Source organism: Ranitomeya imitator, chromosome 6 (genome assembly GCF_032444005.1).
Source record: "Ranitomeya imitator isolate aRanImi1 chromosome 6, aRanImi1.pri, whole genome shotgun sequence".
NCBI lineage: Eukaryota > Metazoa > Chordata > Amphibia > Anura > Dendrobatidae > Ranitomeya > Ranitomeya imitator.
This window is the reverse complement of record NC_091287.1, coordinates 125,052,323-125,076,186: the sequence shown is the minus strand read 5'-3', so window position 1 is coordinate 125,076,186 and position 23,864 is coordinate 125,052,323. Positions and strand designations below refer to the sequence as shown.

The 23,864-nt window shown below is 42.7% G+C and overlaps 1 protein-coding gene across 1 annotated transcript in view; it reads right to left on the bottom strand.

Annotated features, from left to right (window-relative positions):
- Positions 1–23,864, bottom strand: part of LOC138642126 (collagen alpha-4(VI) chain-like) — a 303,123-nt gene that overhangs the window by 93,165 nt on the left and 186,094 nt on the right. The window contains exons 33-37 of the mRNA XM_069730063.1: positions 22,159–22,221; positions 22,033–22,068; positions 16,463–16,499; positions 16,365–16,376; positions 15,787–16,280 (exon numbers count right to left, since the gene is read on the bottom strand). Coding sequence (XP_069586164.1) covers positions 15,787–16,280; positions 16,365–16,376; positions 16,463–16,499; positions 22,033–22,068; positions 22,159–22,221 — 642 coding nt within the window. The remainder of the gene's footprint in view (positions 1–15,786; positions 16,281–16,364; positions 16,377–16,462; positions 16,500–22,032; positions 22,069–22,158; positions 22,222–23,864) is intronic.

Below are 23,864 nucleotides of genomic sequence, written 5' to 3'. Positions count from 1 at the left end.
TAATGAGTGGAGGAAAGAGGAGACTCTTAAAGAAGAGGTTACAGGTCTGTGAGAGCCAGAAATCTTGATTGTTTGTTTCTGACCAAATACTTATTTTCCACCATAATATGCAAAAAAAATGATAAAAAAACAGACAATGTGATTTTCTGGATTTTTTTCTCTCAGTTTGTCTCCCATAGTTGAGGTCTACCTATGATGTAAATAACAGACGTCTCTCATCTTTTTAAGTGGTGGAACTTGCACTATTGCTGACTGACTAAATACTTTTTTGCCCCACTGTAAATATATATATATATATATATATATATATATATATATATATATATATATACTATTAGCAAAAGGGTTCCATGAGATGTCACTTTTGTATGGACCTTTTCCCTGGGTAAAGTTTATTCATTACATGACTGTTCTGTAGTCAGGGAAAGCCATTTATACTGATGCTACTATTCTGTTTGTTACTATGTAGCCACCATAGTTGTGACCACAAGGAACACAAAGCTTTCAATTCATTAAAACTATTCCTCATTCTTAATGAAGATAGCATTGGGCTGCACAACACTAAATGAATTAGGCTACGTTCACATTAGCGTTGCGCGCCGTTGCGTCGGCGACACAACGGCGACGCAACGCGCGACGCACCAAAAACGCGCGCAAAAACGCTGCGTTTTGCGACGCGTGCGTCGTTTTTTGACGAAAATCGGACGCACGAAAAATGCAACTTGTTGCATTTTCGTGCGTCCGACGCTAGCGTCGAAAACGACGCACATGTCGAAAAACGCAAACAAAAAAACGCACGCGTCCCCTATGTTAAACATAGGGGCGCGTCGCCGCTGCAACAGCGACGCACATTAGCGTAACGCTAATGTGAACGTAGCCTAAGTCACACCTTACAACTGCCATTCACCTAAACTAGAAACATTATTCCAATCAGGGCTGGCATGTATTTCTGGCATAATTTGCATCACTAAGGTGAAATAGATTTTGATGCACTTGCTACTAGAACTTTGCTGCACCCTGTCTCACCCGCCTCTGTTCACTCTTTTGATGCTGGCCAGAACTGGGGTAGAAATGTTAAAAACTGCAGCATTTTTGCGTGGCTCCAAGTTGCATAAAAATTTTGAGAAACAATTCAAGGTGTTTTATGTTCTACTGTAAACAGCTTTGTGAAATGGGTCTAATGTCTTGAGGTAGATATATGGTAAGTCTACGCACCCATGATGAGCTTTTGTTGAGTTTTTAATGTTGCAGAATTTCTGCATCTATTATTTAAATTGGATTACATGCATTTTATTACTGCGTTTTTGTGTGCTTTTTTCTACATGCATGTTTACATTGGTTTTGATGCGGTTTTTCTCTTTTAGTTGTGACTAGGATTAAGAGCTTACAAGTCAAAACGTGTAGACCCATATCCCTTTATTGTTCCCCCTCTTCTTCCTCCTTTTTCCCTCCTTGTTTTATCATGTTTTGTTCTTACACGTCTTAATGGCTATAATTAAAAGTCATGTTTTAATTTTTTTCACATCAAGAGGGATGCTGGATTTTTTGCTTTTCACATTAACGTATAAGCACTGGATGTTACCTATATACTGTATTTTAGCACATGCAGTTAATAGTCCAATTTTGTTGTACCATACTCTGTACATTTAGCATGACCATCCCACTGGTGTTTTTAAGATTCATGTAATTTCCAGGAGCTACTTACTTTAAGTATACCGTATTTATTTTAGGCTTAATATTTGAGCGCGGCAGTGTGCTTTGATCTTATTCATTCTCACTTAGATAATTTATTTGTCATGTTTCATATTTTTGGAATGTTGTGGAGTATAAAGTAAATTTGCAAAAGATCTACTTTTTGCATTTGAATTTCTCAAGAACTGAATCTCAGTGGGAAAGTGAATTTGTAACTCAGGCACAAAATTTACATTATGTTCCTATTTATGTTGATGTCCAATTTTATTCTTCAGAGACATTCTTAAGAATAAAAGAATAAAATCTCGTCCTAAAGAGGTAACGTCTTTTACTCCTGGCTACAGTGAACTAACAATAGTGCCACATATAATTTACAATTTGCAAATCATCTGCTATCCATGACTTCAGTCAATTCTCATCTCCAGATGTTCAGAACAAAGATTTTGTTTTAGTGAATATTATCTGTAGGTCAGTTACAATGTAATTGTACAGAGAAGGGAAAAGACTTATGATTTCTTGTCCAGAGTTGCTAAGCAAGGGACCATTTAATTTGGCTTAAGTTTCCTGAACTTACTTTTCTCCAAAGTTTTTACAGTATTGGTAATAAAGGTATTTCTTTTTGGTTTAGAACAGTGCTTCTCAAACTGTGAGAAGAGGTGGTTCTGACAGAAGTTATTATATATGATATATAATTTTTTAAAAATATACAGTGGGGAAAAAAATTATTTAGTCAGCGACCAATTGTGCAAGTTCTCCCACGTAAAAAGATGAGAGAGACCTGTAATATACATCATAGGTAGACCACAACTATGAGAGTCAAAATGAGAAAACAAATCCAGAATGTCACCTTGTCGGATTTTGCAAGTTTTTTTCTGCAAAATAAGTATTTGGTCATTAACAAAAGTTCATCTCAATATTTTGTTATATATCCTTTGTTGGCAATGTCAGTAGTCAAACATTTTCTGTAAGTCTTCACAAGGCTGGCACACACTGTTGGTGGTATGTTGACCCATTCCTCCATGCAGATCTCCTCTAGAGCAGTGATGTTTTGGGCCTGTCACTGGGCAACACAGATTTTCAACTCCCTCTTGGTTAGGCTACTCCAGGACCTTCATATACTTCTTACGAAGCCACTCCTTCATTGCCCTGGTGGTGTGCTTGAGATCATTATCATGCTGAAAGACCCATCAACATTTCATCTTCAACGCCCTTGCTGATGGAAGGAGGTTTGCACTCAAAATCTCATGATACATGGCCCCATTCATTCTTTCATGTACACGGATCAGTTGTCCTGGTCCCTTTGCAGAGAAACAGTGCCAAAGCATGATGTTGCCACCCTCATGCTTCACAGTAGGTATGGTGTTCTTTGGATCAAACTCAGGATTCTGTCTCCTCCAAATACTTTGAGTTTTGTTTCTACCAAACAGTTCTACTTATTATTACTTATTATTACTTAAAGGAATTTAACCTGACATCTTAAATTTGTTGCACTATTGCAATAGCCTTGCTCGTTTTGTCATTTTTTAAGTTAGTGCGTTTGATTTCAGATAATATTATTTTAATTTGAGGTACAGTGTTCTGTTGGATTGAAGCTTTCAGATCATTCACAATTCTCTTTACGTATATTTCTGAAGCTGGAATATTCTCTTCAGGGGTAATGTTCAGTTCAGATTCCTTCCAATCAGCAGGTGTTACTTTTTTACTTATTCAGTGAGTTGTTAAAGCAAACCTGTCAGCAGGATTTTGCTAAGTAACCTACAGACACTACCCGGTTGGCACTGTTAAACTGCTTAAAATGATTACTGGGGTGAAGAAATCCATTTTGTGGTTCTTGTGTAATCAGTAGTAGAAGTTTTCAGTTACTGATATGTGCATGCTCCAGTGCCGCCTGTAGGCAGAGTCTTATCTTCCTGGTCTAAGCCAGAGAAATCAAGGAAAGACCTGCCCATCAGAACGAACAGTCAGCGTATTTGTCATGCAGCTGCACTGCAGTACAGCGCAACCTCCACCGGGGGAAGCTTGAGAGGAAAGTAAGACTGCACACACAGGACAGCAGAACAGACGCCACCAAGTGGCGAGAGAGTGGTCAGGCAAGCCAAGTCAAAAAACACGAGATAGCACGACAGTATTATAGGATAAGACAGATGGATAGTCAGAACATAGCCAGAGATCAATAAACCAGAACGGGCAATATACGGTACAAAAGGGACAAACAGCAACAACGTGAAAAGCCAAGCCAGGGGATCAGGACCGGAGAATCAAGCAGATAAACAGACAGAGAAACACTGGGAAAAAAGGGCAGACAGAGGGAGTTAACAGACACAGGACAAGTCAGGGTACACAGCAGGACAAATCAAAAGCTACCAGCAGGGTCAGGTTAACACACCGAAGGCAGAACTATAACTGACACCACCCTCAGGATACCTGGGAGCTAAATAGCAAACCCGAGCCCAGAAGGAGGCAGATCAAAGTTAACCCGTGACATGATCCACCCAGAGAAAAAGCAGACAGGATTAAACTCCGGAATGGATCATGACAGTACCCTCCTCTCAAGGGGGGCCACCGGACCCCCAGGTTTCCCAGGATAACGTGCATGAAATGCCCAGACCAATCGATCCGCATGGACAGATCGCGCGGGGACCCAAGATCGATCCTCAGGACCATAACCCCTCCAATGGACCAAATACTGAAGAGAACTACGGACCATGCGAGAATCCACGATCCGTTCTACTTCAAACTCGGTCTGACCATCCACAGAGACAGGAGGCGGAAGGGATGGAGGCCCAGCGGAAGATGGTACAAAGGACTTAAGAAGGGATTTATGGAACACATTGGGGATCCGAAGCGACTGAGGAAGGCGTAAACGAAAGGCAACTGGATTGACCACCTCAATGATCTCGTAAGGACCAATAAACCTGGGACCAAGCTTAGCAGAAGGAATCTTTAGACGAATGTTCTTGGTAGACAACCACACTTTATCTCCTACCAAGAATATAGGTCCTACAGACCGTCGCTTATCAGCAAAAAGTTTATGTTTGCCCTGAGCCTTCCCAATGTTCTTCTGGACCTCCCTCCACAACTCCCCCAACCGTTGCACTGCTGTATCAGCCCCTGGACATCCTGAATCCAGCCTAGAAAATTCACCAAAATGGGGATGAAAACCGTAGTTACAGAAGAATGGAGAGGTGCCCGTAGACTGGTTAATCTGATTATTAAATGCAAATTCAGCCACGGGCAATGAATTACACCAATCATCCTGCTGAGATGTAGCAAGACACCTCAAAATCTGTTCAAGTGACTGATTGGTCCTCTCCGTCTGCCCGTTGGTCTCAGGATGGTAAGCAGAGGAGAAGGTCAAACAAATACCCAATCTTTTACAAAATGCCCTCCAAAATTTGGACACAAATTGTACTCCTCTATCAGAAACCACACTCAAAGGCACACCATGCAGCCGTACTACATGCTCAACAAACAATCTAGATAGTGTCTCAGCATTAGGCAATCCTGCCAGAGGTACAAAATGCGCTTGCTTACTGAATCTGTCAACCACTACCCAGATTACAGTTTTGCCATTGGAAGGAGGGAGATCAGTGATAAAATCCATAGACAAATGAGTCCAAGGTCTATCTGGAATTGGCAATGGCACCAATTTCCCGGCCGGCCGGTTATGGGAGCTCTTAGCACGGGCACAGGTATCACAAGCAGACACAAACTCAATAATATCAGAATTCATGGAGGGCCACCAAAACAGCCTAGCAATAGCTTTCCGGGTGGCAGCGATCCCCGGGTGACCACTAAGAGCAGAATCGTGGAACTCCTGGAGAATCCTCAATCGGTACTGAACTGGGACAAAAAGCTTATTGTCAGGCAAAGAGGGAGGAGCAAGAGACTGAGCCTTTCGAATCTCCTGCTCCAATTCAGAGGATACCCCCGCAACAACCACCCCATGCTGAAGAATGGAGGAAGGAGGTTCGGGGGGTGATATCGGATCAAAACTGCGAGATAAGGCATCAGCCTTGACATTCTTGGAACCAGGCCGAAAAGTGATAGAAAAATGAAAACGAGAGAAAAACAGCGACCACCTAGCCTGTCTAGGAGTTAACCGTTTGGCGGTTTCAATATAAGACAAATTCTTGTGGTCAGTAATCACCGTGATCCGATGAACCGCCCCCTCCAAAAAATGCCTCCATTCTTCAAAAGCCAATTTTATGGCCAATAACTCCCGGTTCCCAACATCATAGTTCCTCTCAGCAGAAGAAAACTTACGGGAGAAAAAGGCACATGGTCTCAAGTTGGTCAAAGTAACGGGTCCCTGAGACAACACCGCTCCCACTCCCACCTCTGATGCGTCCACCTCTACAATGAATGGTTTAGATGGATCGGGCTGAACCAACACAGGAGCAGACATAAAACATTTTTTTAATGTAATAAATGCTTCAACTGCCCAGGATGACCAAACTTTGAGATCAGCCCCTTTGCAAGTAAGATCGGTGAGTGGCTTGACTACCTGAGAAAACCCTTTGATGAATTTTCGGTAATAATTGGCAAAACCCAGAAAACGTTGCAACCCCTTGAGATCTCTGGGTTGCACCCAATCAACAATGGCCTGTACCTTTCCGGGATCCATCCGAAACCCATTCGCAGAAAGGATGATCCCCAGAAAAGAAAGCTCCTGGACACAAAACAAACATTTCTCTGGTTTAGCAAACAAAGAATTTCCCCGTAACCAGTGAAGAACAGCACGTAAATGACCAATGTGAGATTCTTTGTCAGGCGAGAAAACAAGGATATCATCCAGGTATACAACCATAAAGCGCCCGATAAAGTCAGAAAACACATCATTCATGAAGTTCTGAAACACCGCGGGCGCGTTTGTGAGACCAAAGGGCATGACCAAATTTTCAAACAGGCCCTCGGAGGTGAGAAATGCCGTTTTCCACTCATCCCCTTCCTGAATGCGGATAAGATTATATGCTCCCCTAAGATCGAGTTTGGAAAACCACTTAGCCCCAGACAATTGGTTATAGAGATCAGGAATGAGTGGGAGAGGGTAGGTATTTCTCACCGTAATTTTATTTAGTTCCCGGAAATCGAGGCATGGGCGTAAACCACCATCTTTTTTCTTGACAAAAAAAAAACCCGCGGCCACAGGTGAGACAGAGGGACGGATGTGACTTTTGCGTAGACTATCAGAGATATAGTTTTTCATAGCAGTACGTTCCGGGCCAGAAAGATTGTACAAATGGGCTTTGGGCAATTTAGAACCCGGAATAAGGTTGATGGAACAATCATAAGGACAATGGGGTGGTAAGACCTCAGCCTCTTTTTCGGAGAACACATCACCAAAGTCCTTTAGGTACTCCGGAATACCCTCCAGACTAATGGTGGACACAAACACAGTAGAAAGACAACCATTGGAACAATTAGGACCCCATTTAACAATATCACGAGATCCCCAGTCTATAACAGGATTATGTCTCTGCAGCCATGGGAACCCCAGCACCAGTCCAGCAGGAAGATTATTCATAACATAACATGAAATTCGTTCCTAGTGCAAAGAACCCACCTTGAGGAGGAACTCCTCAGAGACAAATTTAAGGACATTTTGAGCCAACGGTGTCTTATCAATGGCAACGATATGGATCGGAGTCTCTAGCCTAACTGTCCCTAACTTTAACTTGGACACCAGACTATAGTCAATGAAGTTCATGGAAGATCCACAGTCCACAAACGCTGAAGTGGATGCAAAAACACCTCCATAACACAGTTCCACCTCTAAAAAAACTTTTTGAAATGACGAAAATGGTACCTGTGAGTCTGGATGACCTCCTAGACCATCACCCAGACTTGGCAGCTTGTTACTCGATGGACAAGAGGAGCAGTCCTTCTTCCAATGTCCTGGATCTCCACAGTAAAAACATAGTTTTCCATCACGTCGCCGTTTCCTCTCCTTCTCCTTGAAATTGATGGCACCAACTTCCATAGTCTCCTTGAATGACATCACCTCAGACTTGACAGGCAAAACAGGAATCTCACTTTGGATAATTCTTCTCTCCCGTAACCTCCGGTCCATACGAATGGCCTGAGTCATGGCCTCTACCAGGGAACTGGGTGGCGTATGAAGGGCCAGAGCGTCCTTGAGATGATCTGAAAGTCCTCTCTCAAACAGGCGCTTCAGAGCAGAGTCACCCCAAGACACCTCAACGGACCACCGCCTAAACTCAGAACAATACTGTTCAGCAGTGAGTTCATTCTGGGAGAGGCTCATGATCATGTCCTCTGCTACCCTGACCCGGTCTGGTTTGTCATAAATCAGTCCCAAAGCCTCAAAGAATTTGTCCACAGACACACGTTCAGGGGCAGAAGCAGGTAAAGAGAAGGCCCATGACTGAGGTCCCTCCCGCAGTAAGGAAATAATTATCCCCACTCGCTGACTCTCATTTCCACAAGATCTTGGTCTAAGAGAAAAAAAAAAGCTTGCAACTCTCCTTAAAAGTAAAAAATCTCTCCCTCTCCCCAGAGAAGGTGTCTGGGAGCTTGACTGTAGGTTCAGGAGAGTGCAAAGAGACATCAACAGTGGCAGATAGTTTAAAGTCAGTCTGCAATGATTTAACTGTGTCTGAAAGCTCCCTTTGCAGGTGGTTATGAGAAGAGGACAAGGCCCTCTGTTCCACAAACAGGTCTTGTATCATAACAGTCAAGCTATCCATTTGATCCGCCAAGGTATGGAGCGGATCCATAGAAAACAGAGCAGAGGAAAAAAAAAATGCAGAATTCCCTTTAAATGTGCAGGTCAGTTATAATGTCATGCAGCTGCAGTGCAGTACAGCGCAACCTCCACTGGGGGAAGCTTGAGAGGAAAGTAAGACTGCACACACAGGACAGCAGAACAGACGCCACCAAGTGGCGAGAGAGTGGTCAGGCAAGCCAAGTCAAAAAACACGAGATAGCACGACAGTATTATAGGATAAGACAGATGGATAGTCAGAACATAGCCAGAGATCAATAAACCAGAACGGGCAATATACGGTACAAAAGGGACAAACAGCAACAACGTGAAAAGCCAAGCCAGGGGATCAGGACCGGAGAATCAAGCAGATAAACAGACAGAGAAACACTGGGAAAAAAGGGCAGACAGAGGGAGTTAACAGACACAGGACAAGTCAGGGTACACAGCAGGACAAATCAAGAGCTACCAGCAGGGTCAGGTTAACACACCGAAGGCAGAACTATAACTGACACCACCCTCAGGATACCTGGGAGCTAAATAGCAAACCCGAGCCCAGAAGGAGGCAGATCAAAGTTAACCCTTGACATGATCCACCCAGAGAAAAAGCAGACAGGACTAAACTCCGGAATGGATCATGACAGTATTAATCACAGTTATACATGGAGCTGCTTTTTTATGCAAAACTCCTTTTGATTTAAGTGTGGATTCATCTTTGTTTCACCATTTTTTGAAGGGGAAAATTGCTTCTACATGGAGGAGAAAAACGTCTTCTGCTTGTCTGACGTTGTCATCAGTGGGACAGCGACACTTGTATTCAAGATGCTCACCTGCTTTCCAGTCCATTCCTTCCAAGACTAGATCTTCTTAACTGAGGTTGAGCTATCCTTTTAGGTCTTCTCACTCACAGGGACAGCGAGGATGAACATCGCAGATTCAATTTGTCCTTCTGCACTGTCCATTGCCGGCATCTGTATATTGTGGCATGGGGTGGTACTCTTCGGCGTGGTACTTGTCTCTTGCACCCTGGGGGATCCTGGCCTGGCATGTGGAATTGTAGTGTGAGGGCTCTCCACCCGTGCATATGTTGAACAGTTCAATGAGGGAGATCACTGTTTAAAAATACTTTTTTCTGAACAGGAACTTGGGAATATATATCAGAGATAGCAGGTACACAGTCTCATGAATGTTTCCTTTAACACTTGTAGCATTTTTCCTTTCTTCTCTTCTCTATTGTTCTTTATCTTCCCCTTTCCTCTTCACTCCTTCTACTGGTCCTCTGTTTCAACTGTTTCTCACTACTTTACCACAACCCAGCTTTAATATTACAGTCCTGCTTAACAAGAGTCATTTACTTGCCCCACACCTTCTTTCCCTTAACCCTCCGTCACATACAATATTCGGACTAACGAGTTCACATACAATGTGCCTGTCAGGCGCCTGCTGGAAAAATACCTATAATATCTAATGTTTGCAATTTTAGTGCTCTAAAAGTGATCAGTGACCTTCATAGGGATGTAATAAAAGAGACTACACATAATCAGTTGCAAAAAAAAACATTTACTTAACATAAAACTAATAACTATGAAATACAAACTTTTCAAAACTCCCGCCAAATAGTCCCCAGTTCGACTCTCTCAAAAAAATGTACAAAGAAAATTTTTGAACACAAACTTAATTTTAAGGTACCTTAAGTACTATTAAAAACATATTCAATCAGAAGTAGATGCTGAGGTTTCCCCAGAAAAGTCACACTTGCAGAGCAAATAGCAAGAATTACACACCATTTTTGCATGTGTCAGGCAAATTGCTTTATGACATTTGATTTGAGACATTCATAATTTGAAAGCCTTCTGGTTCCGCTTTCCGTTTGGCAGGTGGTGCATCTCCTTCTTTTGTGAGGTGGTGCAGATGGTGACTTTTCACCATCATCTTCTGGGCGGAACCTTTTGAGCTGAACTTGAAGGCGAGAGGGGATACCGATTGTTTTCACGCTTCTCCTGCGTAGCTCTCCAAGTACTAGTTCATGGGCCAATTTTTTCAGATACAATCGTCTACGGAGTGGTTCAAGCTTGTTTTCAAGATAAATTACTTGTGAATTTATACCACCCAAATTCAACATAGCAAAAAATATGACCATTGGCCAGCGTTTGATATTTTTGCTGACGTTGAAAGTGGAGCACATCTGATCTGCTGTATCCACACCCCCTTTGGTGGCATTGTAAAATGTAATTATCTCCGGGTTTTTTTCTGCCCCAGTCCCAGGATCGATGGCAGCATCATCATGAAGTGTTGATAGAAGAAGTACGATTTTTTTGGCATGTGGTACATAGGAAACTAAAGCCTTTCCATCATGGAATGCAAACATACTGCTGTACTGTTGTCTCTCTTTCACACTTACAAACTGTGGCGGCAATTCCCTTTTGTTTTTTCTTACAGTTCCCACATATGACAGCTTCTGAATTTTCAGATAATCAATCAGATCACAACTTGTAAACCAATTGTCAGCTGTAATATTGCGACCCGATCCAAATAAGGGTTCAGCCAGTCTTTTTACAACATCAATGGGTTTGTTGCTCACACAGTAAGGACCTTCTGGTTGTTTTCCTGCATAAACTTCCAGGTTGTAAGTGTAGGTCTTACTGGCATCAACAAGGGCATAAATTTTTATTCCATATTTGTTTGGCTTTGATGGAATATATTGACGAAAGGCACATCTACCACAAAAACCAGGGAGCATTTCGTCAATAGTGAGATTCTCTCCAGGGTAATAACTTTGTTTACAGTTTACAACAAATCTTTGAAATATATCACGAATTGGAGCAAGTCGGTCATGTGTTTTGCGTTCAGTTCGGGTAGTTCTGTCGTCAAACCCAAGGCAACGAATTAGAATCTTGAATCTGTTTATGGACATAACAAGGCTAAATTTTTCAACTCCATCCCCATCTTTACCCCAAAGTTCCTCCAAACTTTGTCTATTTGCCCTATAAGCTCCTGCAAGGTACAGTAATCCAAAAAAAGCACGCAGTTCTATTTCATCTGTGGGCTTGATGGTTCTGTTGCAGATGTACTTGTCCTTTATAATGTCTATATATTGGTTGGTATATGTGACAATAGAGTCCAGAATGTCATCTGTAAATATACTGTTCCAGCATTCAACTGCAGTTTTTGCATTACGTGCAGTTCCTATTACTGCAGGAAGGTGAGTAATAATGTTTAAAGGTTCCCTACGTTTTTTCTGGAATGGCTTCTTGTTCCATTTAGTATTTTTATCTTTTCCAATATAATATGATCCAACTTCTTCATCCTCACCACTGTCACCATCTTGCTCTGTTTCAGAATCCAGGACACATTCTTCCACCTCATCATGAGAATCAATCTCACTTTCCTCTCCTAAATCCTCATTCAGTGTGAGGTCTCTATCATCTAACAGCATGTTTGTTACTTCCTCAACATCAAGTTGTTTGGATAAATTGTACATTTTCCTCTCCATTTCAGCAGATAATCTGAAGCAAGAGAAGGAATATGTTAGGGAACTACTGTATATGCCTGAGCAGCACACTTTCTTTTATAAAATCTCCCTTATTTCTATGAAATATCCTCACATTTTGTGCTATACATTCATAAAACAAGCTAAATAAACTATTGTGATGAATAAAAACATAAAATACCAACCTTACTGAATGTGACGTATTCACATACAATGAGCCTGAGAGATCTGTGCAGCTATATCCTCTCCCCTGAAGCTCTGAAATCCAACTGTGATATCAGGTTTCACAGACCTTCAAGAGACAGGAGACTACCTGGAGGGAGGGGGTTTCCTCACAATCTGGTGAGGAAGGAGAAATGAAAGTAAAAGAGAAGCGCCTGTCAGATCAGTTGTATGTGACGGAGGGTTAAGGGTGCCAATATGGCCGCTGCGACTGACCCTGTGTAACTGCCGCCCAGGACACTTTACTGATCTTATGTATTCAGACCCATTACCTTCAAGAGTCATAAACTCTGGGCCTTGTGACTATGGACCCATCTTCGGTAGATCACTCTGTCTCTTAGCCACTTCTGCTCTGGATTTCACTAGCTCTCTCCTCTCACTTTAAGGACACCCCAAAATGTGGCACTGCTCACAATGGATCTTATGTCCTTTCTCTGTGCACTCTGGGCTCTTTCTGACCATCCAATAGGAAATTGTTACTTTCCTTTCAATGTATCCCCTCCCACTCTGGGTTAGCCCCAAACATTAACTCTAACTGTCCCTCGTGATGTCAGTTCTGGTGTTTATCCACAGCTCTTTCCAATTGACCTTTCACTTGAGGTATTTCTTTTTGGGATTAGTAATGGAGAAGTGTCAGACACCCCCATTACTAACCCAGTAGTAAAAATAAACAAACAAAGCAAAACAAAGCAGTGGAGCCTGCTCAGCAGAGACGTCGGTCCCAGCGTCTCGCTCAGTCTGATACTGTGCAAAGGGTTACGGCTGCCTTTCCAGGCTCTGCTGTGGTAGCCTGCACTGGTCAGCAGCGAGTAGGCTTTTCTGGGACTAAGTCCTGCCTTGCACACACTGAGCATGCCCAAGGTAAGACCTCTCATTGGAGGTCAGGGGTCACATGCTCAGGTACTGCAGCAGCTATCATTGGTCCTCTAGGAAGGTTCTGAAGTTGCTCAGGTACTGTAGCATCCTCCATTGGTTCCCTAGGAAGGTGCTGAAGCTACTGCAGCTATAAAAGGTTTGCATGGCCATGTGCTAGTATCACCTCATGTCATGAGCTTGTTTTTGTGGTCACGCCTGTATGTGTGCATTCAGGACCTGGCTGAAATAAGCCCCTAGAATACTGGCACCTTCGGTGAGGAGTATTGCATGTATGTGTTCAGGGACCCGGCTGAAATAAGCCCCTAGAATACCGGCACCTCCAGTGAGGACTGTTTGTATGCTTTTCTGGGTGCGTGACCACTGACTGCCTCCAGCTCAGCAGTTAGCTGTGTTCCCTTGTGATACTAACAGGGCACAGCATCTTATTTCTAGTGACTCTGTGGAGTTAACAGAGTTCGCTTATACCACAATATAGCGCCGTCATTTGCCAGCAGCAAGTTCCTCTCCTGCACGGTGGACCCCGAGATGCGAACGCACCAATTTATACATATATACTCGGTGCGCTCCACCAACCCCAACAGACATGGTGACAATGATGTCATAATAAGTTGCCATGGCAAAGATGATGTCATAATGGGTATATGGGCATGAAACTATGGGATGAAGGATGTGTGATGGGTATATGGGCACGGGACTATGGGATGGAGGATGTGTATGAAGGGTATATGGGAATGGGACTATGGGATGGAGGATGTGTATGATGGGTATATGGGCACGGGACTATGGGATGGAGGATGTGTATGATGGGTATATGGGCATGGGACTATGGGATGGAGGATGTGTATGATGGGTATATGGGCAAGGGACTATGGGATGGAAGTTATGTATGTTGGGTATGTGGGCACAGGACTATGGGATGGAGGATATAAATGATGGGTATATGGGCACGGGACTGTTTGATGGAGGATAATCATTTTAATTTGTTATAACTAACCACAGTTAGTTACTATGCCCGGGCAAGGCCAGGGTCTTCAGCTAGTTTAATAGAATAAATAGCATAAATACAAGAACTCAGTAATCCTATGGAGGACAACATGATGTGCTTTACTCTTACTGTTTATTGCTACCTATGTTGTAGATGTTTTGTTACTTGCAAGCTCTAGGCTTAAACTGACCCATACTCTTCAATATAAATCTGTTTGACCATAGTTAAGTAAATAAGGCACACTGTAGCGCTAGAACATGCAAACTTGAAATACGAAATTTGAACTGCATTACTGCACTAGAAATATGAAAAATGAGAGCGTTTAGCGCATAAAAATGGTCAATTTTATGTGTACCTGGTAGCCCCTTTACGGCATCTCTCTTATACCAGGTCCTACACTTGCCTTACCTCGCTGAGAATAAATGTCTCCATCTGAATGGGTACATGTGAAACCTCTTCCTAGACTAAAATTCTCTCTCTCTGTAATAAAACACCTGTGGCTAGGAGGCGGAGTGCACGATCAGAAGGCGAAAGAATACATTTCAAAAACCTGATCGGCACATCCAAACATAGACTAAGTAAGTAAGAGGTTTCACATGTACCCATTCAGATGGAGACATTTATTCTCAGCGAGGTAAGGCAAGTGTAGGACCTGGTATAAGAGAGATGCCGTAAAGGGGCTACCAGGTACACATAAAATTGGCCATTTTTATGCGCTAAATGCTCTCATTTTTCATATTTCTAGTGCAGTAATGCAGTTCAAATTTCGTATTTCAAGTTTGCATGTTCTAGCGCTACAGTGTGCTGCCTTATTTACTTAACTATATACGAGTTGGCGACTTTAGGTTCAGCACCTGTTCACACTTAGTCTATGTTTGGATGTGCCGATCAGGTTTTTGAAATGTTTGACCATAGTGGCAGAGAAAAAAACGTGAAAACAAGTACTTACATTGCCAAGAGCTAGTGTGGCATATGGTCCTGTATACCCCACAGGGGATTCTCCTTGTGGGGGCATATCAGATCTCATACTTTGCACTGGTGAGGGGCAATACTCCAAAACACTGTGCCTGCAAATTGGGATTCTGGTTTGGCTTTTATCCTAAGTCACATGACAAGGTTCGCTAAATGGTGGATATTGACCTTTAGGATTGCTACTTCCAATAGGTGGCACTAAAGTTCTAGTCCTCTTTCTCACTGAAGAGACAATTATACATAGCTGAGATTGTACAGCCAGTGTCTGATAAAAACAGCCAATAGATTAAGCAGCAAATATCAGGTGTCTGGTTCATATTCAATCACCACTCCAGTGTTTTTTTGTTTTGTTTTTTATCTTAGCGCTGCATTGGTATCACTCATGTAAGACCTCTACCCCTAGTTATATACTTACCAGCCGCTGTCTTTTCTGTTCTTAGCATCACCCCTTCAGTCATCTGTAGTTTGTGACTTGCCGCATCACTCCAGTTTTTGCTGGGCAAGCCAGAGTTCACTTCTCGATGTAAGTTAGAGAGCTAGAACGAGCCTAGAATGGCGCTCTCATAGACTTACATTGAGGCAGTTACCTCGGACTTGACTCTCGGGCAGTCAAAAGTTGCGGTCATAAGATGGAGGATCGGAACCATAGCAATGCTGGGATTACCTAAAGACAGCAGCTAGTAGGTATAAGACTAGGGACATGGAATTCACATTATGTTGGAGTGGTGCTTTAAGAATATTTTATAACGTTATGTAGCTGCAGCACTGCATTATGGGTGCAGTTTTGCATTTAAAACAAATATGAAAAAGTCATTAACTCACCTCAAAAGCCTTCTTGACATTGGGGACATCATTGAAGGCAATAACCGCTGGTACAATATTGTGTGCACTTAGTTCCAATACTGCTGTACTAATTGAAGTAGCATCTTGTGATCGTCCATTGGCCAAGAAAACTGCAACTTTCCTCATGAGAACTCCATGTCGGATGCGCTTGAAGATATTCCTGGCCACAAATCTCATTGCTTCTCCAATGTTCCTTTCAGTAGTTGTCCTTTCAGGTGAAAGGGCACGGATCGCTTCCAGGAGCAAGCTTTTTTTCTTGTACTCAGAGAAACGTATAAGTTGTTTAATATGATTGGTGTATGAGACTACGGCAACACGTGCCCCTTTGGGGCAATTACTTTCACTAATTTCCATTTTTTCAACAAGGGAGATGATGATGTCCTTCATTCTCTGAAAGACTGCTGCTGGAACATCTTGAGATGTATCAAGAGCAAACACTACTTCACTTGGATAGACTGGACATGAAGAAGGACCTTAAATAAAATTAATGTGAAAATGTTTTACCTCTTTTATATGGATTTTGAAAGTAAATTTTATTTAAATTTCTATCATTTTACCTGAGTAGCAAGCTGTAATAAGGAAGAAAAAAGAGAATATTAAGTCGTTGTTTCATTGTTTGAGTTATGCAATGCATAAGGATTCTCAATTTACTTACGGCAATTTTCTCTGGTAAAATTTACAAGTTCACAAGTCTGAAAAAAAATGTACAACTGGTAAGCAAATATTATTCATTATGTGCAGTGCAGCTTTCTATTATGTCATTTTCTCTAGCAAGCAAACAGAAAGTATCTTATATCAGTCAGTACCAATAATACAAACAGAACGCATGTGGAGAATGAACTCTCCTAATTCTCCTGGTGAAGTGGCCATTGGTGAGCGCATTCAAGCGGAGAATGAATGAAGATGTACTGGACTGGTTTTGTAACTCCCATAAAAGTAAATATAGAGAACCACACATGTGCTGCAATCTCTACATTCATTTTTTAAGAGGATGCACTGGTCAAGGGCTGCCCCACCCATCGGGTATGGGATTCCTCCTTTTCCATATACTTTAGGTGCTGGGCCCAAAGTTTAGACCTGCATGTTAAAACATTTTAACATATAATCTGTATATGAAATCAATGTTCAATGTGTAAATAACACAATGTTTTTTTCAAGATAACTCCTAAACCAGTTGAATGTTTAGCCTTGTTTCTGACCAGACACATTTCAGGTTTATTTGTACCTGCGGTTTAAATCATTGCAAAATTTGTTCTCAGTCACATATTCAACTAATTTTTGTGTCTTTTTTGTGACACATGGGCTTTATTTCTATATCACTGTCATATACTCAAAATTTATTTTGCTGATATCAGGTAATATTAGTTTGAAAATAAAAGGAAGCAAGTGTCTGATTTTCCCATTTTTCATTAAATCAAAGGACCACCTTAGTGACCGGGTGCACACGATCCGGAAGTAGCAGTGCTTTGGATGCAGGACATGTTCACTGCGTCCAAAGCGCTGCCGTCTATTGAATGCAGGTGAATTTGCATGTGTTCCCTGAACTGTGCGGATTCACTGCGCTCAATACATTCGATGGGTGAAATTTGTATTAAAGAGATTAGCATCTCCTGAAGAGAAATTGGTATGCTGCTGTCTGGAAAGACGTGCCACATGTCCGCCTCCGCAGGTGATCCACGGGAGTCGGTGGACACATAGTAGACATGGTATTTCTAGAAATCCTATCCACTATGCTGTCACAGCTGGCTGCTGCGGGTTTGATGCCTCATAAGTACACAGCGTCAAACCCACAGCAATTACTGATCATGTGCACATACCCTTAAAGCAAACCTGTCACCAGGTTTGACCGCCATGAGATAAGAACACCACCTTTCAGGTATGATATACAGCATTCTATAATGTTGTAAATAAACCCCCAATCTGACCTGCAAGACAAAAAGACCTTTAATTATACTCACCTGGGGGGAGGTTGGATCCGAGGGGTGACGCTGGTCTTGGTCTGGCGACTCCCTTCTTCTTGAAATGCTGTCCTCCTTCTTGCTTCATGTAGAAGATGCATCCCTACATCATCCACACAGTCTACCAAGCATTGCACTTCTGCACAGACATACTTCTCTGCCTTGACTAGGGCAGAGTAAAATACTACAGTGTGCAGGTACCAGAAAAGGTGAAAGAGTCCCGATGCATGAGTACTGCAGTGCTTTACTCTGCACTGATCAGGGTAAAGAAGTATGCCTGTGCAGGAGTGCCATCCCGGATAGATTGTGGATGACAAGAAGCAAGAAGCAGGATGGCATCACAAGAAGAGGGGAGGAGCTGGACCAAGACCAGCGACACACCTCAGACCAGACTGCACCGCAGGACAGTATAACAAAAGGTCTTTTTCTTGTCTTGCAGGTCAGCTTGGTGGCTGAAATACAGCATTATAGAATGCTGTATATCAGGCTTGAAAGTTGGTGGCAGTGTCTCATATCGGTCAAACCTAGTGACAGGTTCCCTTTAAATCTTCTTATTTTCATTGTACTTCCCTTGTAACTGGGGCTGGCATGTTAGCCCCAGTTACATAGTAAATGCAGCTTCTTGGCTGCATAAGAGAACTGTCGGGGACTCCTTTCACACAGCAGATCCTGCTCCCTCCCTATACACGACAACCATATGATCGCTGTGTATGGAGGAAGATCCATCCTGTTATTGTGTACACAGCGCTTCTTTAGCACAGTATACAGCGATAGAGAAAACTCGACAAATGCATGCTCAAATTAAATGTATTTTTAGTGCATTTGAACTAGGAAAACACACTAAGGAGATATATGCAGCCTTTATTTGTGAATTTTCTACATCTTATTCAAGTCTATAGGGAAAATCTGCCGTGAAAATAAAAAATCATTTTTCTTTCCTCAAAATGATGTTTTAGCAAGCAATTTTTTATTTTCACAAGGGTAACAGGAGAAATTGGACCCCAATAGTTGTTGCCCAGTTTGTCCTGAGTACACTGATACACCATATGTTGGGGTAAACCACTGTTTGGGCACACAACGGGGCTCGGAAGGGAAGTAGTGACTTTTAAAATGCAGACTTTGATGGAATGGTCTGCGGGCGTCACGTTGTGTTTGCAGAGCCCCTGATGTGCCTAAACAGTAGAAACACCCCATAAGTGACCTTATTTTAGAAATTAGACCCCCCCAAGGAACTTATCTAGATATGTGGTGAGCACTTTGAACCCCCAAGTGCTTCACAGAAGTTTACAACGCAGAGCCGTGAAAATAAAAAATTATTTTTCTTTCCTCAAAAATTATTTTTTTAGCAGCAATTTTTTATTTTCACAAGGGTAACAGGAAAGATTGGACCCCAATAATTGTTGCCCAGTTTGTCCTGAGTATGCTGGTACCCCATAAGTGGGGGTAAACCACTGTTTGGGCACACGTCGGGGCTCGGAAGGGAGGGAGCACCATTTGACTTTTTGAATGCAAGATTGACTGGAATCAATGGTGCCGCCATGTTGCGTTTGGAGTCCCTTGATGTGCCTAAACAGTGGAAACCCCTCAATTCTAACTCCAACCCTAACCCCAACACACCCCTAACCCTAATCCCAACCCTAACCCTAATCCTAACCCTAATCCCAACCCTAACCACAACCCTAACTGCAACACACCCCTAACCATAACCCTAACCACAGCCTAATCTTAACCCTATTTCCAACCCTAGCCCTAATTCCAACCCTCACTCTAATTCCAACCCTAACCCTAAGGCTATGTGCCCACGTTGCGGATTTGTGTGAGATTTTTCCGCACTATTTTTGAAAAATCCACAGGTAAAAGGCACTGCATTTTACCTGTAAATTTACTGCGGATTTCCAGTGTTTTTTGTGCGGATTACACCTGCAGATTCCTATTGAGGAAAAGGTGTAAAACGCTGTGGAATCCGCACAAAGAATTGATATGCTGCGGAAAATACAACATAGCGTTTCCGCACGGTATTTTCCGCACCATGGGCACAGCGGATTTGGTTTTCCATAGGTACTGTACATGGTACTGTAAACCTGATGGAAAACTGCTACGAATCCGCAGCGGACAATCCTCTGCAGATCCACAGCCAAATCTGCACCATGTGCACATAGCCTAATTCCAACCCTAAGCCTAGTTCTAAAACTAATTCTAGCCCTAACCCTAACCCTAGCCCTAACCCCAGCCCTAACCCTAACCCTAACCATAACACTAGTCCTAACCCTAGTGGAAAAAAAAATAAAATAAATATTTTCTTTATTTTATTATTGTCCCTACCTATGGGGGTGATAAAGGGGGAGATTATTTATAATTTTTTTCATTTTGATCGCTGTGATAGAACCTATCACAGCGATCAAAATGTACCTGTAACAAATCTGCCGGCTGGCAGATTCGGCGGGCGCACTGCGTATGCGCCCGCCATTTTGGAAGATGGCGGTGCCCATGGAGAAGACGGACGGACATCGGGAGGGATACCGGAGCTCGGTAAGTATGTGGGGTGGGATCAGACAGCGGGGAGGAGATCGGACTGCGGGGGAGCGGACAGGAGGATGGAGGGGAGCGGAGGACAGCAGATGACAGGATGGAGGGGAGGAGATCAGTGGTGGTGATGGGGGCAGATCTCGGTCTCCAGCCATGGCTGATGCTATTGTAGCATCAGCCATGGCTAGATTGTAATATTTCACCAATTTTCATTGGTGAAATATTACTATCGCTCTGAGTGAAAGTGAAAGTGAAACATCACTTTCAACAGCCAATCAGAGCGAATATAGCCACGGGGGGGCGAAGCCACCCCCCTGGGCTCCAGTACCACTCCCCCTGTCCCTGCAGGTTGGGTGAAATTACAGTTAACCCTTTCACCCAACCTGCAGGAGCGCGATCCGACCATGACACATATGCTGTGTCACAGGTCATATTGGCACAGGTTTTCATGACGCATACGCTGCATCAAAGGTCGGGAAGGAGTTAAATGACTTACTGTGCTCAACCTTTTCTATTTATGACTTATAATTAGGCCATTATTGCATGATTTGTTTTGGCTAGGCACAATGATCTTACAAGTGAGGCCGTAGAAGGAGGCAGGGGTCATAGTTACATTCAGTTGATTGCTTAATTCCTAAGGGTAATTGTTAGGGCTGGCGGAACGCATCAAGTAAATATTGAGGTAGAATAGGTGCGTTAGCAGCCCGGGGTCCACCGTGCAGGAGTGGAACCTGCTGCTAGTAAATGGCGGCACTATATGGAGGCACTACGCCTGAATAGACAGGGGTTCCGTCACCCGGCCTGCACAGGAGCGAACTCTGTTACAACACAGAGTCACCAGGATTAAAGAAGACACTGTGCCCTGTTAACCTAACAGGAGATCAAAGCTCATAAAAGGAGCAGGTATCGTACAGTGGTCGTATAGTCAGCAACAGCACTCAAATAACTCCTCTCCGGAGGTGCTGGAATTCTAGAGGCTATACGCTAGCCCTGAATTCATATACACAAACTCCTCTCCTGAGGAGCCAAAATTCTAATGGCTTACAGCTGACCCTGAGCACATGCTGACAAAGATCAAGAGGTAGCTAAGCTCATACACACATGAACAATGAACATAGGTTGATACTAGCGCATGGCCGTGCGGCTATGCGAACCTTTTATAGAGGAAGCTCTCCAGGACCTTCCTAGTGGTCCAATTGGATCTGCTTCAGGACCTGAACATGTGACCCCCAACCTCCAATGAGAGGACGTCCCTTGGGCATGCTCAGTAGCGGAAAAGCAGGACTTAGTCCCAGGAGCATCTGCTCGCCTCTGAACAGTGCTGGTTACAATGGCTGAGCCTGAAAGATCAGCAGTGACCAAACGCACAGTTTCTGACTGAGCCAGTTTCTGACTGGCGGGAACTCGACACCTGACAGTAAGACCTTTGACAGGATAGACTTTCAATTGAACAGGAAAATGTTGTATCATTTTACACTTTTATATCAGAAAGATTTAAAATAAACTCTTGTGTGTAAACAACATGTATTAAGCATGACAGAACATGCAAAGTACCACTAGACTTTTAAATTTATAGCAAGCAGGGGTGTTATCATAATTGACCGATTAATTACTTGTAGTCTGTTAACATTTAATTCTTTGTAGTTAGAAACTTCAATAGCAATCTAATACAATGTCAATATGAGATGGTACAAGTACTGAAGAATTAAAATGAAAATTAAAATAATAGTAAGTTGCATACTGTGAATGATACTGATCCTTGTGGTCCTTTCATTCCCTAAAAACAGAGAACATAAACATTACATTCATGTTATACTAGATTGACACTTACACCCTGTATGGTTGGTTTTACAAACACTCTTCTTACCCTTGCACCAGGAGGTCCTCTCTCTCCAGGGTCTCCATAAGCTCCAGGAAGACCAGCATTGCCCTAAAATGGCCATATGTCAAATGAAGAGCAACATAACTCTAGTAAATGCTTTATAAAAATCAAGTGATAACTCAAATAGTATGGAAAAATATGGAAAAATAAAATGAGCTACAAAAAATAATAAAAAGAATACCTGCACTCTTGTTCTCTAAAATAGCTCAGTGTTCTACTGTACTATTCATTGGATAGTTAATATAAAACTAAGACTATGCAGACAGATTCTATCCGTGAAAAAAAAACATTCATCAGTAGAGATGAGTGAACTTCTTTGGAAAACGTTCGCCAAGCTCAAATTCAGCATGAACTTTGCACATTTGGGTTCATGTTCAGATTCTCAAGCTTATTCCCTAAAAATGGGCAAAAGTCAGTCAAAGTTTGGTAAATCACCGAGTTCACTGAGAGCTCTTTCAGACATCAGTGTTTTCATTAGCAGCACGGGCAGCAAAAATGTCATGCACACCTTTACACTGATGACAGATGGGTGACATCCCTGTGTCATCAGTGTGACATGTACCAGAACCTGGGAATCAGCAGTACTGTTTGTGCTGTTCCCAGCCACCGGGTGCTGAAGTGAAGGCAGCTCTCATCACTGTCCCCTGCTCTCGCTGCAATCAGCGCTAGCGGGGCACAATATTGAGAATTATATTCAACTGTTAACAGCGAGAGCAGCAGGTGGCTGATGGGAATATTCATGAGCCGCCGCCTGCGCTATAAATAAATTAATATAAAAACAATGACAATGACTGTATTTTTGATAACTGGCCAGGCAAAACTGACAGCTGCAGGCTGCAACCCTCAGCTGTCAGCACTAGCAAGGACAGTGGACATGATGTCACCAGACAATGCAGAGGTGATGTCAACCCCACAAATATGAATCCCACTTGCCACTGCCACAGGGCATGTGGGAAGAGCCGGGCAATACATCAGAATTTGTGCATCTAAGAGATGTGCCTTTTCTGGGGCAGCTGCGGGCTGCTCTTTTTAGGTGGTGGGAGCCAATATCCATATCCCCTTACCAAGCTAAGACAATCAGCCACCAGCTGTCAGCTTTAGCTTAGCTGGCTGTGAAAAATGAGGAGACCACATGCCATTTTTTTTAATTATTTATTTAAATAATTAAAAAAAAGAGTGGGGACCCCTCTATTTTTGATAACCAGCCAGTTTTGGCTGTCTGGTTATCAAAAATATGGGGAAACCACGTCATTTAAAAAAAAAGTCATTTATTTATAGGGCAATTGATAGGTCAATTGATGACACTTTGCCTTGTGTCTGCCTCTAATTTTGGTCGTTATGGAAGTTTTTGGCCCCTCTGAAGGTGTTGACTATGCATTTGGTTTTGGCTCCCATTGAAGTCAATGGGATTTGAGTATATTTGTCAAACATGTTTGGCAAATATTGGGATGTTTGCCGATCCAAACTGAACCGATCCTTAAAAGGTTTGCCCATCTCTAGTCATCAGTACTGCCACCTTGAATAATATTGGCCCAAATACTATCGGAGAAAAAATCTGATAGCACTCATTTGATTTATACCGAAGTGTGAATGAGCACTAAGGCTATGTGCACACGTTGCAGATTTTGGTGCATTTTTGCCGCATTTTTGGAAGAGTGAAATTGCAACAAATCCGCAGTGTAGTGCACAAG